At 38.4% G+C, this 16,754-nt stretch overlaps 2 protein-coding genes across 2 annotated transcripts; one reads left to right on the top strand and one right to left on the bottom strand.

Moving 5' to 3' along the window:
* Positions 1–5,786: 5,786 nt before the first annotated feature.
* Positions 5,787–12,143, top strand: LOC127783188 (carotenoid 9,10(9',10')-cleavage dioxygenase 1-like). Its single transcript, XM_052310424.1, has 13 exons — positions 5,787–5,890; positions 5,980–6,123; positions 6,232–6,334; positions 6,448–6,707; positions 6,815–6,994; positions 7,596–7,674; positions 7,761–7,842; positions 8,820–8,882; positions 8,964–9,102; positions 9,951–10,239; positions 11,332–11,396; positions 11,505–11,660; positions 12,006–12,143. The coding sequence occupies exons 1-13, from the start codon at positions 5,792–5,794 to the stop codon at positions 12,114–12,116; spliced, it is 1,770 nt and encodes a 589-aa protein (XP_052166384.1). The 5' UTR covers positions 5,787–5,791; the 3' UTR covers positions 12,117–12,143.
* Positions 12,144–13,245: 1,102 nt separating this feature from the next.
* Positions 13,246–16,398, bottom strand: LOC127783189 (iron-sulfur assembly protein IscA-like 2, mitochondrial). Its single transcript, XM_052310425.1, has 4 exons — positions 16,051–16,398; positions 14,641–14,771; positions 14,351–14,459; positions 13,246–13,548 (listed from the first exon to the last, which is right to left on the bottom strand). Exons 1-4 carry the CDS (start codon positions 16,246–16,248, stop codon positions 13,486–13,488), a joined length of 501 nt encoding a protein of 166 aa, XP_052166385.1. The 5' UTR covers positions 16,249–16,398; the 3' UTR covers positions 13,246–13,485.
* Between the last annotated feature and the right edge of the window lie 356 nt (positions 16,399–16,754).

Genomic DNA, 16,754 nt, shown 5'->3' with positions numbered 1-16,754 from the left:
TGGAGTCCTGCATCGAAGAATGCGACGAAGACTACGGTCTAGTTCTCGTCAGGCTTCGGCACCACCGCCTTGCCAGAGGCAAAGGCCTGTTCTTCGGTCACGACCCCGACCGAAACCAGCTTCGCTAGCTCCGCCTCATCAATGAGCGAAGCACCAAGATACCCGGTGTGCTCTTCGTCGATCTTTCCCGGGCCTAGACCAGTGGTCGAAGCAGGAGCAGGTTTACGAGGAGCCATGACTAAAAAGTACGGAAAGGCTAGTGAAGGAGTTGAGATCACGCTAGTCAAAGTGGACAACAAGAGCCGGTGAACGCAAAAGGCAGACAGGGCAATACTCCCGGTAGAGGAGATGGTGAAAGTGACTCGGGGTAAAAGTGAAAGCGACACCGGGGGGAAGTATATATAACCCACCCACGCGACGGTTCGCCTACCACCCAATTAGAGCTTGCCACGTGTCGCCAGGGGGTATACGGAACGGTAATTTCTTGTTAGAGTGGGCCGAACAGTGAAAGGCCGAAAACAATGGATAGCCGGCCCAAAAAGCCCAACACTATTCATAGGCGGTAAAGCCAAGACAAAAGCTTCGCCATAAAGAAGGCGAAGGTCCAAGACAATTTGCCCAGGAAAAAGCACAGGCAAAAATAACAAGTGTCAAAATTTGTGCAGGAACGAGAACAGGTTTCGGCAGGAACATCGACTGAAAGGGGGTGCCTCATGCCATACCATAAATTTTGCACGGTGTCAGCCAGAGCTCCGTACTCACCCTTGCCCGTGAGGGGCTTGTTGGAGGTATACCACGAGGTCCTTCGACCGGACCTGCCGAAACCGAAGCGCTAGCAAGGATTCAAGCCGAAGACGTACGGCGAAGACCGAGGGGACGCGGTTGCGCTCCACACCCGAGAAGGCTGCATGGGTGAAAGCCACATGGTGAAAGCCATGTCGCGAAGCACACGGACTTCGCTGGAGATGGACCTTGTCAGAAGAAGACTACGTGGGCGAAGGCTGTATGATGAAAGCCATATCGCGAGGCACGCGAGCTTCGCCAAAGCCAGGCCTTGCCAGAAGAAGGCCTGATGGGCCGTCGTGCCCTCGAGGAGCCCCTTCGCCATGACTGGGCTGAGTCTGTTGGCCCATTAGAAGCCCGTATATGTAAAGGACACAGTGTGCCCTCAATAATGTCCCTATCATAAGGGCAACCATGTAAATTCCCCTATAAGCCTAAAACCTAAAAGAAGGGAGCCTATAATAGGGTTATAAATAGCCTAATGGGGGGTCCCGAAAAAATTTGACCAAGTAATACAATTATCTTTACTTCCGACTATTGTTGAGAGAACCACGTCCTTTGACATGACGCAGTTGTCGTTTGACAACAAAGCCAATTGTGGACCCGCAGTAATGGGTGTTTCTATGCTAGTGATAGTGTATGGTGTGCAAATCAAACATTGTGGAATCTATGGTGGTTCCCAAATCCCAACGCACAAAGAACACAGCCTTAGCAAGTGTATGGTGTTGTGATAGTTATTTTCAAGCCAAATCTATCTATACCATATTACGTTCAATATTAAGCACTTGAGAAATTGTTGATGATCCGAATTTTATAAGTTCAACATCATTTTTTCTTCACAAATACGCAAAAATATTATACGTCAATATATTAGAGGAAAGTAAAATTTCAATTACACAACACAACAGCAGGAGGTCAGGTCACTGCCAAGGAACGCCAAGGAAAAAACGGTTAGGGGAAGAAAAGAAAAACTCCAAGGAAGTTAATGACTCCGAAACTAGCAAAGGATCAAAGAAAGGGCCTGATACTACTATCCTGCTAACAAGAATTCTAATTGAGCAGCGCCGGCGCACCCCAACATCAAATATCTACTCCCTAGTTTAATGGCAAATATTTATGACCGAAACAAGTAAATAAGAGAGTGCTTTATTATAAAGGCACCTGTAGTCACAATTTATGAACGAGGTAAGGCATGTCATTGAAGTCACAATTACAACCAACTCAAGACACTTTTGGAGTAGGGGTGTGTTAGTTCACGTCAAAATTAGAAATTTGGTTAAAATTAGAACGATGTGATGGAAAAGTTGAAAAATTGTATGTGTAGGAAAGTTTTGATGTGATAGAAAAGTTAGAAGTTTGAAGAAAAAGTTTAGAACTAAACTCGGCCTAAATATGGCTTGGATTCCGGGCAAATCAAAGGAAGTGCTGAATCTCAGGTCTTGTTTAGTTCCCAACTTTTCCTTTAAACTTTCAACTTTTTCATCGCATCAAAATTTTTCTACACACACAAACATCCAACTTTTTCGTCACATCGTTCCAATTTTAATCAAACTTTCAATTTTTATGTGAACTAAACACACCGTCAGTGTGAAAAGATGAACTTCATGTTGGCCTGTCATATCAATCGTGATACTGGCTAACAGGCTTAACACAACCAAATCTCGGTAATCCAAGCTTTGTAGCGACCATAAAAGGTGCTGGAATATAAAGACAGATAGACCTTGTTTAGTCCGCGGAAAGAAAATATTTTTATGTCACAACGGATGTTTAACCGGATGTCGGAAGGGGTTTTCGAACACGAATGAAAAAACTAATTTCATAACTCGCTTGGAAACCGTGAGACAGATCTTTTGAGCCTAATTAAACCGTCATTAGCACATGTGGGTTACTGTAGTACTTATATAGCTAATCATGAACTAATTAGGCTCAAAAGATTCGTCTCACGATTTCCATGCAAACTGTACATTTAGTTTTTGTTTTTATCTATATTTAATGCTACATGCATGTGTCCAAAGATTTGATGTTATGTTTTGGGGAAAAAAATTTAGTAACTAATCCAGGCCATAGTTATAAAGATTTTTGTGAAAGGTTTTTGAAATTTACAAAAATATCTTCCTCCAACTTCATTGGTCAACTAGTTCGTCCAGGGATAATTAACTTGCGTGCAACATGGGCCGAACAGTGTAAACTCCAATCATGTGTTGCGGCCACACTCATGGGGACTCCATTTTTGTCCATGTTAGGCTAACAGTAAAGTACCATTCTCCATTTGCTGTCCATGTTAGGCCAACAGTAAAGTATCATTAATTTTTCACGGAATTGTCAAGGTGAACAAAATTAGCCACTGTCTATCCGTACAAGATCGACACGAATTTGCAGCGTGAGTTCTGTCTGTACAAGTAATCAGATAGCGATTGCTTTCTTCTTTGTTCGGTGACAAAACTACGTTTTACCATCAACTTTATCGAAAAAATACATGTAACGCTCTAAGCCGTAATATATCACGACCACGTATTTAGAAGTGAGCTAGTCTCATCAATCTAATCATCTCCTGATTGGCTTATCAGTCATAAGCAGAGGCTCCAGGAGCCACATCTAGGCCCTGGCTTATGGACTCATAGTTTTCTATAAACTTTAGAAATTAATATGAAACTTACTGGAGTCCATAACCCAAGCATAAAGCTTGAGCAGTTGAGCCCTAGATATCCTATGATATGCCCCTGGCCGCAACAGTAGATTCTATTTGCCTTAGCTTTTGAAACATAAAAAGGAAAAAAAAGTTTTACACATAAATGTTCCTTGTTTGATTTGTTATTTTTCTACGTCTTATCATCCATAACTCAACCGATTATAGCCATTTAAAATAAAATGAATTCCATCAACCAGATAAAATTATCTCAAAACCAGATAAAATTATCCATCAACCAAAAAGAATAGATATAATTCACAGCTTTCATCCCTGTTTAATCATGGTTTTAACTTCATATGGTTCGCTTTATTTTTCCGTGATGTTTGCTGTCTTATTTGGACTACACTCGATGTGAAGTGCTAAATTGTAATAATGGGTTATAGCTCTCTTGAGTAAAGGCCGGGATGTTTATTTCTTTATAAAAAAAATGGTGTAAAGATAGATGGGAGTATGGACTTGTCAACACAAGAGTATGGAGGTATTGTGGGTGTCATCTGTACCTCTTTTAGATGCCATCTGTTTTAATCACTATTCCTGTTCCGCACAGGCGCACCGACAAGCAAGGTGGCGCGTGTTTTTGGCCCAAACCCACATGTGCGGTTTTGACCCACCAGCTACAAGCAATTCCGAATTTTGATAAGTTCACGATTCCGCCCCACTAGACCACCAGTTACGTGTGCGTTGTTAGAGTGGGATCAGGAAAGGTTATGATTTGCTCAAATAATTAGTTTTTGATTATCACGGATTTAATTAAGGTAACCTTTTCTTTTATTTTATTCATAGGAAGTTGTTTCTTTTTTATATAAAAAATTAAAAAATATATACTAAAATTTGCTAACTTTCAAATAAAATTTAAAAGTACTTCCTATAAAAATATGAAACTAAAATTTAAAATTTTCAACTAAAAATTTAGAACTAACAACTAGATTTTGAAAATTTTCAACTCAAAATTTGAACTTTCAAGTAAAATTTTGAAAGATTTCAACTCAAAATTTAAACTATCAAGTCTAATTTTGAAAACTTTTAACTCAATTTTTGAACTTTCAAGTTAAATTTTGAAAACATTTTACTCGTTTCAAAACTTTTCAACTTAACTATTTGTTTACTATTTTCATTATAAAAACTATAATTAACACGAATCAATTCGCTTAGCACTGTAATTAGCACTAATAGCGTGTGAGCTATCGTACTTCCTCCGTTTCACAATGTGTCTAGATTCATCAACATCTACATAAATGTGGACAATGCTAGAAAGTCTTATATGGTGAAACGGAGAAAGTGGCTATTTTCATTATAAAAACTACAAGTAACACGAATCAATTCGCTTAGCACTGCAATTAGCACTAATAGCGTGCGAGCTATCATAGCGATGCGACACTATGCACAATAAGGAAAAGCGTGTATAAAAACAAAAAAGACAACCGAGTCCAAGATGCACGGTACTCCCTCCGTCCTAAAAAAAGACAACCTAGTACTAGGATATGTCACATCGTAGTAAATTTTTTTCAAGGACGGAGGAAGTATTTATTTTCTTGGCGCACCACTGCCCAAAAGGAACCCCCTTTCGGAGTCTGAGTGATCTCCGTCCTAAGACTCTGTTTAGATGGGACTAAAACTTTTAAGTCCCTACCACATCGAATGTTTAGATATTAATTATAAATATTAAACGTAGACTATTAATAAAACACATCCATAATCTTGGACTAATTCACGAGACGTATCTATTGAGCCTAATTAATTCATGATTAGCCTATGTGATGCTACAGTAAACATTCTCTAATTATGGATTAATTAGACTTAAAAAATTTGTCTCGCGAATTAGTTTTCATTTATGTAATTAGTTTTATAAGTAGTCTATATTTAATACTCTAAATTAGTGTCTAAATATAGGGACTAAAGTTAAGTCCCTGGAACCAAACACCACCTAAAAAGCCAAGGGAGTGCATTTTCTAGACAGGTACCTAGGTAAGAAAATACCTTTTTTTTTTTTGACGGAGGTAGTAGCGTTTTCTATATAGTTTATCAAAAATATCTACCGCTTTAATTACTCTCCCTTCTCCATGGAGAGCACGTGCTCTCCAATTTATCCTACTAATATAACACAAGAAACGCAATCACGACTAAAAAGTACGGTGAATTTGTCACTTCATGTTCTCTCTGATGGAGATTTTGTTTCGTCTCCGTACCGCTTGTAAAGTACCGTGATACGGACAGTTACGTGTGGGCATAAAAGCATTCACACATGAAGTGCAGATATAAATAGAAACCCCGGCGATCAATTAAAATGTGCATACAGGGAGACCAAAAACGGTGCCATCCATGTATACCCTTCAACCACGCGTATGCATCTCCAGCTCCAGGTCATCCATCTCCCCTAAAGCTGCTCGTCTATCTCATCAGAAAGCATCCACTGGAAAGGTTGGCAATCTTGCACACAGCAATAGATGTGTGATCCTTCAGTGAGTGAGAAATGTAAACCAAATACTCTGCTTTGTTTCATGTTTCAGCCGTATTTCAGGGAGATTCAGGAGCATCTAAGCTCCAAACTGGGAGAGGCATCAAATGCCATGAACAGTACTTACCAACAGCTGCTGGATTCATTTGTTGATCACACCTTCACATTCAAATGTCAACCTTTGCGTCCCACTGAGGTAAATACAAATGGTTCGATTCTGTTCCAGTTAACTTGCTGACAAGGAGCTGAAAAACGAGCAGAATGCAAAATATTATATGCATACCTTGTGTTGGCACTTCTATAGAGCAATTTTGCACCAGTCGACGAGATCGGGGAGATCACACGGGTTATAGAGATTGAAGGAGAGATTCCAGCAGATTTTCCTGAGGGTGTCTACATAAGAAATGGTAATTCACATATGCAAGCTTATTAGTAATACGTTTGACCGAATAAGATTTCCTTTTTTTTTCACAAAATGTCATGGGACAAACCCAGATGCTCTGATGATTGTGGAATGCAGGCGGAAACCCTCTCTATGGAGCCCTCCAATCTGTTAGTTCCATTTTTGGGCAGTCCCATAACATCTGGGTGGAAGGAGAAGGCATGCTCCATGCTGTATACTTCTGCAAAAGTAATAACAGCACATGGTCAATCTCGTACAATAACCGCTACGTGCAATCTGAAACATTTAGGATTGAGAAAGAACGTCAGAAACCATGCTTTCTCCCTATGACCGATGGGAACCCTCCCGCCATGCTCATCGCCTCTGTTCTTAACACAGTATGGTGCCTGCTGCTATTACTACATCGCATTTCTTCTGTAATTTTTTTGGGATTGTCGCAAACATTTTGGAAATGCTATATGTTGACTGTTTTGAGTATGTGCAGCTGAGATTCCGAAAGGTAATGAAAAGCATGAGCAACACTAGCGTGTTTGAGCATGCAGGGAGAGTTTATGCAGCATCAGAGGATGATGTTCCCCACGAGGTTGACTTGCATAACCTCAGTACACTAGGCAGCTGGCATCTCGGTGGTGAATGGAAGTTGCCATTTACAGCACACCCCAAGGTCGGTGGTCCTTTTGCCTAGTTCTTCAAAATGTTAAGCTAAATAGCTTACACATCAGGTTTTTATGGCCCGTAAATAGGGAGTACCATGACCATAAATAAAGTAATGAGAATGCAATGCATGTGCTTAGATTAACTGACAAGCATCACATAGCCGATTTGACATTGGAGATGAACACCAGAACCAAGCATAGCATCTATGAGTACTGTCTATAAGTTAATTCTTACATGGAAACAGTTAGATTGTTTTCTGTTGGTAAATTAGTACAGCATTACTCTGCTTCAAAACTAAGAAGATAGCTAAAGATTATTGCAGAAATATCCATGGAAATCTGTAACTTTTAAACATGTTTCCACCACAACAGATGGCCACCACATCATTTAAATAATGACAAGCAAAAATATACAAATCAAACTGAAGGTAGATACAGCCAAAATTCAGTCCCTATAAGTTTCATTCATCTGAACTTTCCAAGTTTTCCAATAATAACAGTTCAACTACAGTAGTTAAAGCCACTAGTGCTCCATTGTTTCATTTGTACATCTGTTAGCTTTCTTTTGTCATGTTTTAGCTATGCAATGCATCATGTCCACGGTAACAGGTAATCCCTGGGTCAAAAGAGATGGTCATTTTCGGGATCAATGCGGTACAGCCTTTCCTAACAGTTGGCATAATCTCAGGTCATCTACTTTCATAATTTCATTGTCTTCTGCTACATCTCCTGAATAAAAATGAGGTCATATGCTTAACTTCATAAACATCACAGAGGATGGAGAAAAACTTAAACAAAAGGTTGGTCTCAAGCTAGACAGATGCACATATTGTCATGAAATTGGGGTCACCGGGACGTAAGTTTCTTGCCTACAGCTAGCTATATTTGTTTTTATGGCTGCTCTTCTGATTTCATTAGATATTTAGATGCGTGTAAAATTTTGCTCTTATTTCAAATAGTATATTTATTTAATTTCAAGAATTGCTCTTATTTCAAATAGTATATTTATTTAATTTCAAGAAATGGAAGATACTAAACAGCACATTTCCCATAGACTGATGCACAAGAAAACAATCAATCTTGGTCGCTTCTTGAGGATTCTTAATTTTTATTTTTTTTCAACAGGGAATTTTTAAGTAAAAAATAGCAATTTTATTGTGAAGAACAGAGGAATGGTGTCTTATGAACTAGATTAGAACCAACTGGAAGCTAGTAGAAAACCATCATATTCGTTTCTTTTTCATGATATGAAGTACACTAATTTTGTCTAGTTTACTGTCATTTACAAATTTCTTAAACATTACACAGAAATAAAACAACAATGTCTTAACTCACATGGGATGGAGATGGACTCCATAAAAAATCTATTAGAATTTGAAACACAAAGCACTATTAATCCCTAAATGATATATATGGAATAACCAAATCCATGGATCCCAGTAATGGCAGCAACCAGCTGAGTTGCTCTGCTACTAACTGTAGGATTGAGAACTCACATTCTAACTGTGCCTAATTCAATGCTTGCAATTAGTCAGCAGCTCAGTCAATATTTGTCTAGCAGTTTTCTATTGAACTGTACAGAATAACCAAAAAAATAATATATTCATTTTTTACTATGCCATATAAAATAAGCTATAACTTCATTAAAGTCAAAATAGTTCTATTAAAGTCAAGTTCTCTTGAAGCTCCACTTTTCTTATATAAAAGTAAAGTGGACCTAAAAACTTTCAAATATGCATGAACACAATAGCTTTAATAGGATGTAATGAATTTTCTAGAAATAGCAAACCAATTAGAAAAATTAGTGAAATCTAACATCCTCAATGATTGCAGGTACAACATCATCATAGATTCACCACTTACCCTCAACCCAACTAGGATGCTAAGAGGGGCTCCGTAAGTACTTGGTATAGCTAATACCAAAAATCCAAAATTATTCTCACAAATCGAATTTATCCTTCTTCATCCCTCATATAGAGTGCTTGAGTTTGAAGAGGAAAGCTATTCAAGAATTGGGGTTATGCCCCATTACGGTGATGCAGACTCAGTAATATGGTTTTATGTAGAACCATTCTGCACATTCCATCTTGTCAATTGCTTCGAGGAAGGTCATGAGGTAGGCATCTATGTTATCTCTAAATACTTCTACAGATCTACCTTAGTTAGACACAGGTCCACTGCAATTTTGAACTACAGTAAATGTGTGTTCAAAGGAAGCAGCATAAGCAATAGTTGAGTAACTCAGATAGTCAGATGATCAAATAGCTAAAGCAGCAGCTCGACGACTACCTGTTTCTCTTGTGACTAGCAAAATGCCCGTGTGTTGTTACAGAATTAAAAATATCACATCGGCACATTTCAAAGAAGAAATCTATTTTGAATTTTAGAGCTTAATTTTAGAATTAGTGAGATTTTTCATCTTTTTATATTTTAGCCGTAAAATATTTCAAGCGGACTCAATCGACTTGTACCTTAGACTCTATACAACTAGTGGACAGTGGTCCCACATATCAGAAATTTGGGGAATTTGGTGGTGGGGTGGTGGTGGCAGATTCATGACTCATCACCACCACTACTATCTTTTAAAGGAGTATAGATTTATATTTTAGCCGTAAAAAGTTTCAAGCAGACTCAATTGTCTTGTACTTTAGACTCTATGCAACTATTTGGAGAGGGGGTAGACAGTGGTCCCACACGTCAGAAATTTGGAGAGTTTGGTGGTGGGGTGGTGGTGGCAGATTCACCACTCACCACCACCACTACTCTCTTTTAAAGGAGTGCAGAAACTCAATGTCAATTTCTCACCCACATCAAGCACTCAAATCTTTTACATATATACAAAATTGTAAACCTTCCTAAAAGTTGTCACTTGTGAATTGTTCCATTGTATCTCCAATCTATGTGTATTTCACTGTTTGTGGGATATCCTTGCATACTCTAATTTGTTATCCTGATTATTATTAGGTTGTAGTAAGGGGATTTCATGTACCAAGTTCTGCGATTATGGGTCCAAGGCAGAAGAACATGGTTATGGATACTTCCAGTCAAGAACCAAATGAAGAGAACTTTTCTCGCTTGTATGAATGGAGATTGAACCTAAAAACAAGGACTGTTGCAGGAAAATACTTAACTAGCTTAGATGTTGCCTTGGAATTCCCAGTTATCAATGATAAATTTTCTGGCCTACGCCATAGGTACGCATATGTACAAGTGGCGGATTGTTCAGCTTGTTTCGGAGGTGGTCATGAAATAGGTATTGCTAAATATTCATTTTCATTTTTTTTCATACATATACACACTTTGAGTTGAACAAGAAAATTGAGCGGACAATACCCACAAGATTGGTAAGCTCTCAAATTGCTTTTACCATATAGTGCATCAAAAAGTAATACTACTCTGATAATTGTTTTTTCCTTCCTCCAAAACACATGTGAAAGAAAAGGTACCTTCAGAATAATTTGAATAAAGAAAAGGTACACATGCCTGAATAATAAAATGTTCATTCTGCTTGCAAGCCTTCATTTATCCTTCAAAACTGATTTCATCAGTAGGTTACTTAAACTACAAATGCTATTGAGCAATTGTAGTTTAGGGAGATCAAGTTGCTCCTTAGTACTAAACAATTGAACTGCAATTACAGAATTGCTGATACTATGGTCCGAACAGATGGACTCTAGAACTAGAATTGCAATTGCTTATCTCTGCTATTACACAAATACATCCTCCTTCCCTTCCCACTCCCATCCCACGGGCCTGTTTGGCATAGCTCCAGCTCCAACTCCACCTCTCCTGGAGCTGGAGCCCAACCAAATAGTTTCAGCTCCATCAGAAATAGGAGCGGAGCTGGGTGGAGCACTCTCACAAAATGAACTAGAGAGGTGGAGCTGGGTTTAGGCTGCTCCACAACTCCACTCCAGACCCAACTCCTAGAGCAGAATTTAGGAGTTGGAGCTCTACCAAACAGGCCCCACGTATAGAAAAGCCCGCTCCAAAAAAAACGGTGTACCAAAAAAAACTGACCAACCAAGAGAAAATTATGGGAGAACAGAAAAAATGAACCACGTTCCTAACTAACCAAGAGAGAGAAAAATTCGGGAGAAAAACTAAAACCACCCCGTTCCATTGCAATAGACAGGCATCTAAATAGTATATCATAATTTGGGTAAATCTGTATTCCTTCTGTCATGTTTCTTATATGGACATTTGACTACTTCTCATAAAATAAGAAAATATACCACATAACTGCGTATTCTCTATAAAGCAGATGCCATATATTAGAGTACGTTCTAGCTTGTCATACTATAATGTTGATCTATAGAAACTAATTTCAGTCTAAATCTTGCAGCTCGACCAAAGTTTATTGGTTTTGCAAAACTTTGTCTTGAAGAAAAACAAAACATAGCTACTAAGGTATCATATGATCTATAATGAACAAGTAATTCGCTATTCCTATCATGCATAATTGGAAACTACTATGATCTTCTAATGACATGAAACAATTTGGAATTCTCAAAGCAGATAGACAGAGAAGATCTAATAAAGGTAGAGTATCATCAGCTAGCAAAAAATCAATTCTGCTCAGGAGTAACGTTTGTGCCTAAGGCAGCAGGTGCGCATGAAGATGATGGCTGGATAGTTTCATTTGTTCATGATGAGGAAACCAATATATCAAAAGTATGTCCTCATTAATTTCAACTCTATTGTTCTATGTGTCCTACAATGTCTCGATAACATATGGAAATCAGTTATCTGCTAATCATAATGCATTCTACAAATTATCGATTCCAGCATTTTACTTGCAATTGCTTTTCTAAATGTAAAACCTACTAAATGTCCGTTTTGTTTCTCCAAAGATATAAGACTTGAGATATGGCATGCAAGAAGTTATCAGAACATTAGAAATTGGGACCGGACCTACTATTAATCAGAAGTTCAAATGATTTAACAATAACAGATGTATTGATAAACTATTCGCAGGATCATATTCGTATGGTAATGCTTCATTTTCTTACGTTACAGGTACACATCATTGACGCCCGAAACTTTGAGAGTGAGCCTATAGCCAAGATAATATTACCACAAAGAGTACCCTATGGTTTGCATGGAGCATTCATTACAAAAGGAACATGACAAGAGGGATTATTCTTTAAGTATGCCATTTACAATTAACTTTATATAGTCTATAGTGACAACTGCCAAGATGTATTTATAAATGATGTGATGATTTGAGATAATGTACATTGTTCAATCTTGAGGGTGCAAGTTGTGGAACTAGATTGGTGCCACCTTATCATGAAAGATACTCCGTATCTTCTTTTTCTGGAAATTGCTTGTACCCATAAATATATCAGTTAGATAGCATAATCTTTGTTCAGTTGTTCTTCCATTGCTAAATTTCAATTTATTGACAAAATGTTATTGTCAGCAGTTGACAAAACTGCTAAAATAGGTGTAATAATGCAAAAGGAAAAGATAATTGTTAGAGGTGTTTGGTATGATATCTTACTTTCCCAGGACCTTGATAATGAGGCTGAAACTTGAAAGTTTTGGAAATAGTTCCATCCAGTTCAGAATCCAGGAGAATGATTAGGAATCACAATATCTTCCAAGGAGCACTAGATTTGAAGATTTGCCTTCGTAGTTGCATTCTGCTCTTAGATCTTCAATGCTGTAGAACAAAACATTGTGGTTTTGAGGATTAACCAAGAGATCAATATGAGGAGTTTATCAAGTTGTTGGCTCTATATGCCTATGAAAATCCAGAGAATATATCACTCCAACGGGGCAGTAAGCATTTAAATATCCACCATAAGATCTCTTTTCAACTTCTTGCCATGTAAAACAACGTTCAGATCAATCTTCAGTGAACAGAGTAGTACATTTTACCTTTTGGAACTGTCTGCTACTCAGAAAGTGATATCTCACAAACACCATACCTGGTGATCACCAAAGATATCAAGCAACTGCCTGGAAATCACTGAGTTTGAAGTAAAGCATGGTGCTAGATCGTGTAGTCAGGACTCAGGACGAAAAAAAACATATCAGCAAAAAGATCATGCCCAAAGGGACTTAGTTCATTGAGATAAACTTGTCGCACAGAAATCATATGCAATCAATCTTTAAGTACAAGGAACTCTCGATACTTTACCAATGCACCACAGACAAAATAGAAAAACGACCACACCCTATATTATATATACTAGACTAGGATCAACCTCAAGATAGTGAGAAAATTCTGACATATATACACTCATATCAATGTTACAAAAGATTGCATCTTATTTAGCACTTTGAAAGAAGCAACATACAAATAAATACTGAAGGCCAAATGATTCAGTATACATAACTTGTCATCACAAGGATCACAAGGTAGAAGCAGTAGAAATAACATCTTCGGAACCACCAAATATACCAAATTGTACACATGTATCAATGAAGTATATTTCAATACAGAATGCTATCACATATTACCTATCTCATCAAGCTACTAAAGCTGAAACTAATTGACCATAAAAGAACTCTTGCAACTGCAGCCCCCAACTGCACTTGGATTTGTTGATACCTGCAAGATTACAAGTAATATAAGCTGTACCCAATGTATATAAATACAATACATTCTGAATCCAAACTTTAGAACAATATCATGTTGAATGTATGCTTGATTGCTGTAGAGCAAAAAATTCATGGAAGTGGCAAGGTTGACAAGTATTTGTAAAGTAACCTCTCCCTAACACCCAAAGGGCAAGGAGGACAACTAATTCTAAAATAATGTATCCCTAACACCTAAATGTCCCCAGTCCACCAATAACCCCTCCAGACCAGAGAAACCATGTGTGCATTTGTCATGATGAAGAAGAGCCAGAGAAACATATATGGTGGAAGAGGAAAAGGATTTAAATATCCAGACCAAATAGAAAAGATTATTCATTTAATAATTCGTCTTTGTTACACCACTACTAGATCAGCAAGCTTGCAGCACCAGCATGTGACTTGTGAAAATCTACGAGAAGGAACTTTTGTTTTTAGTGCAATTGTATCTTGATATTAAAAAGAAATAAACATGCAGTTGTCTAGTGGTTTGAAATTGTTCTTTTTACCCAAAAATGATCAATATCATTTCTTTAATTCGTCAGCTACTAGCTAACTCGGTAGAAAAGTATTTCTGCCTTTTAATTTTATGCATATGCCTACTGAGCTGAAAAGTCATAGTAAAATTACAATTCACGACATAAAATTGGCACTAGGAGAAGTTCTGACATCTTTCTCAACTAACTACTTTGGTATCCAGCAGAAGATTTGACCAAACATGTTTCCATGGTGAGAATATTCAAATCAAGAATCAAACAGGTCAAATTTAAACTAACCACGAATGCGGAGCGTATAAGTTCTTCCTCATAATCCACAGTGGCACCTTTCACAAAGTCATATGAGACATCGTCCACAACCAATTTAACACCATCTTTCTCAAAGATCCTACATGTGTAACAACAATTATTGAGATAAGTAAAACTATTGATGAAGTATGTGTCACACTCACTACATAAATCATCTATAAGGTATCACTCTGTTCATACGTTTCCACAATAATGCTTAGAAGAAATACAGAATTTACACTTGTCTAAAATGGACAAACCAGTCAGGAAAATTGGCATACCGATCATCTGAGTTTTTCTTGTCATCAAGAGAGAAAGAATATTGGAATCCAGAACATCCACCAGCTTCAACACTTAATCGCAGCATCTTACCTTCAGAAGGTGGTTCTTTAGCATGTAATTCTTTTAATCTCTGTGAAGCATTAAGTTTCCAAAGAACACAAAAATGCGAAGCTGTTAGGAAAACTAAAATTATAAGAAAGTATGTAAAAGGAAGGGGGGATACATTCTGAACACCAAAAGCATATTTGAAGTCAACTTGGCACAAATTGAATTCTCAAATGTTCCTACTGCGTTGAACAAAATGTGATAGAAGTAGCATATTCAAATGTAACAGTTGAAAATGAATCAAAGACAAAAAAAAAAAAAAGAGCAGGAAATATTTGTTGTTTCCAAAAAAAAATATCACCTCTGATGAAATTTCAGGAAATCCCTTTAGCAATGTCCATATTTCAAAATTTTCATAATATTTTAAAGGTTTTGCAAACATATGGGGTATAAGTGTAAGCATATGAAACCACTTTTACTGTCTAGTATTAACAACAGAAAATGCATTCATCTAGAGACCCTGAACACATGTAACAAGAATTGAAATCCTGTCACAGAAACCCTGATATAGCCCAAAAAGAATACTCCATTTCAACAGTGAGAAATATAGGCAAGGCTAGGTGACCAAACAAACTTGTATAATCAACACAGCATTTAGCTCTGGCGCAATCGAATGAAGGGCGTCAAAGCCTTCTATTGCCACTCTATTATTTACGGGAACGCGAAATGAAGGTGTGTGCATGCTCCAAATATAATGTAGCAATAACTTAAATATCAAAGTGCTGACAAGATTATGTTTCGGCTGTCTAATAGTGTTTTTAGTTTTTCACTCTGAGCATTGGAACAACTTATTATGCTTCATTGCTTGTAGTTGTCCTACACTTCACAGCTTCCAACATAAACTTCCATTTAGAAAAAGAAAAAAAAAAAAGCAATCCAACACCCATTTTTTGTGGCTGTCATACCCAAACGAATTCTGTGATATCATACAACTCATGCAGGCTTTTGCATTTTGCCCCCTTACTGAACTAGTGAAAATGTTCAGAAAATGTGCTTCCAGTTGTAGCATTTCCAAAGCAGATTAACATAGCACACGGTGACTAGCTGACTCCAAATTCAATTCGCTATATCGGTATTTTGTCAGTGCAAAGCCCAAAAAAACCTCAAGAGGGAGGCCGCATATTTTCCCAGAACATCACGACAGATTACCTAAATCAAATCTTACCAAATCAAACAGAAAACATCATGTTACCAAAAGTTTTCAGCAGAAACCTCCTATTATGCCTATATTCCACACAGAATACGGGAGACACGATCTTGCTGAGGGAATGAACGAAGGGAGGGAGGAGGGTACGGGGACCTACTCGGATGCAGCCATCCGTCATGTGCACGGTATCCGGGTCCGCGGGCGACGGCGGCGACGCCCTCTCGGTTGCTGCGGCGGCGGCGGAGGAGGAGGACGGCGAGGAGGAGAGGAGGCGGTGGCTGGCGCGCACGCGGCCGCCGAGGAGGGCCGCGACGCGGCGGAGCAGGGGACGGGACGACGACGACGACGCGGCCATCGCCCGGTTCCAGGACGGCGGGAGAAGGTCGTGGCCGGGGCGGCGCGATGCGGAAGCGGAGGCGGCGGAACGGGGGATGTGGTGGGAGGTCGGTCGGTTTGGGTCCCTGGGTTGGACACGGTCGTGAGGATGACACGTGGGGCCAACTCGCGAGTTTCTCTACGTTTCGGTGGGAGAGAGTCTGCAGCCATAAGACACTGACGTGATGAACCATATAGTGAGCAAGTTAACATATATCCAAAAATTAACACAACACATCACTCACTTAATAGTCTACTAATAATACAATAGTTAAATCATTGTTTAGTTCTAACTTTTTCTTTAAACTTTCAACTTTTCCATCTCATCAAAACTTTCCTATACACATAAACTTCCAACTTTTCCATCACACCGTTCCAATTTCAACCAAACTTCCAATTTTAGTGTAAATTAAACACAGCCTAACTACCATTAATGCATTCCCAATATTTCTCTCTCAGGGCAAGTACTATGGGCATCTAAGTACA

This window comes from Oryza glaberrima, chromosome 8 (assembly GCF_000147395.1).
Source record: "Oryza glaberrima chromosome 8, OglaRS2, whole genome shotgun sequence".
Lineage (NCBI taxonomy): Eukaryota > Viridiplantae > Streptophyta > Magnoliopsida > Poales > Poaceae > Oryza > Oryza glaberrima.
This window is presented reverse-complemented; position numbering and strand designations above follow the sequence as displayed.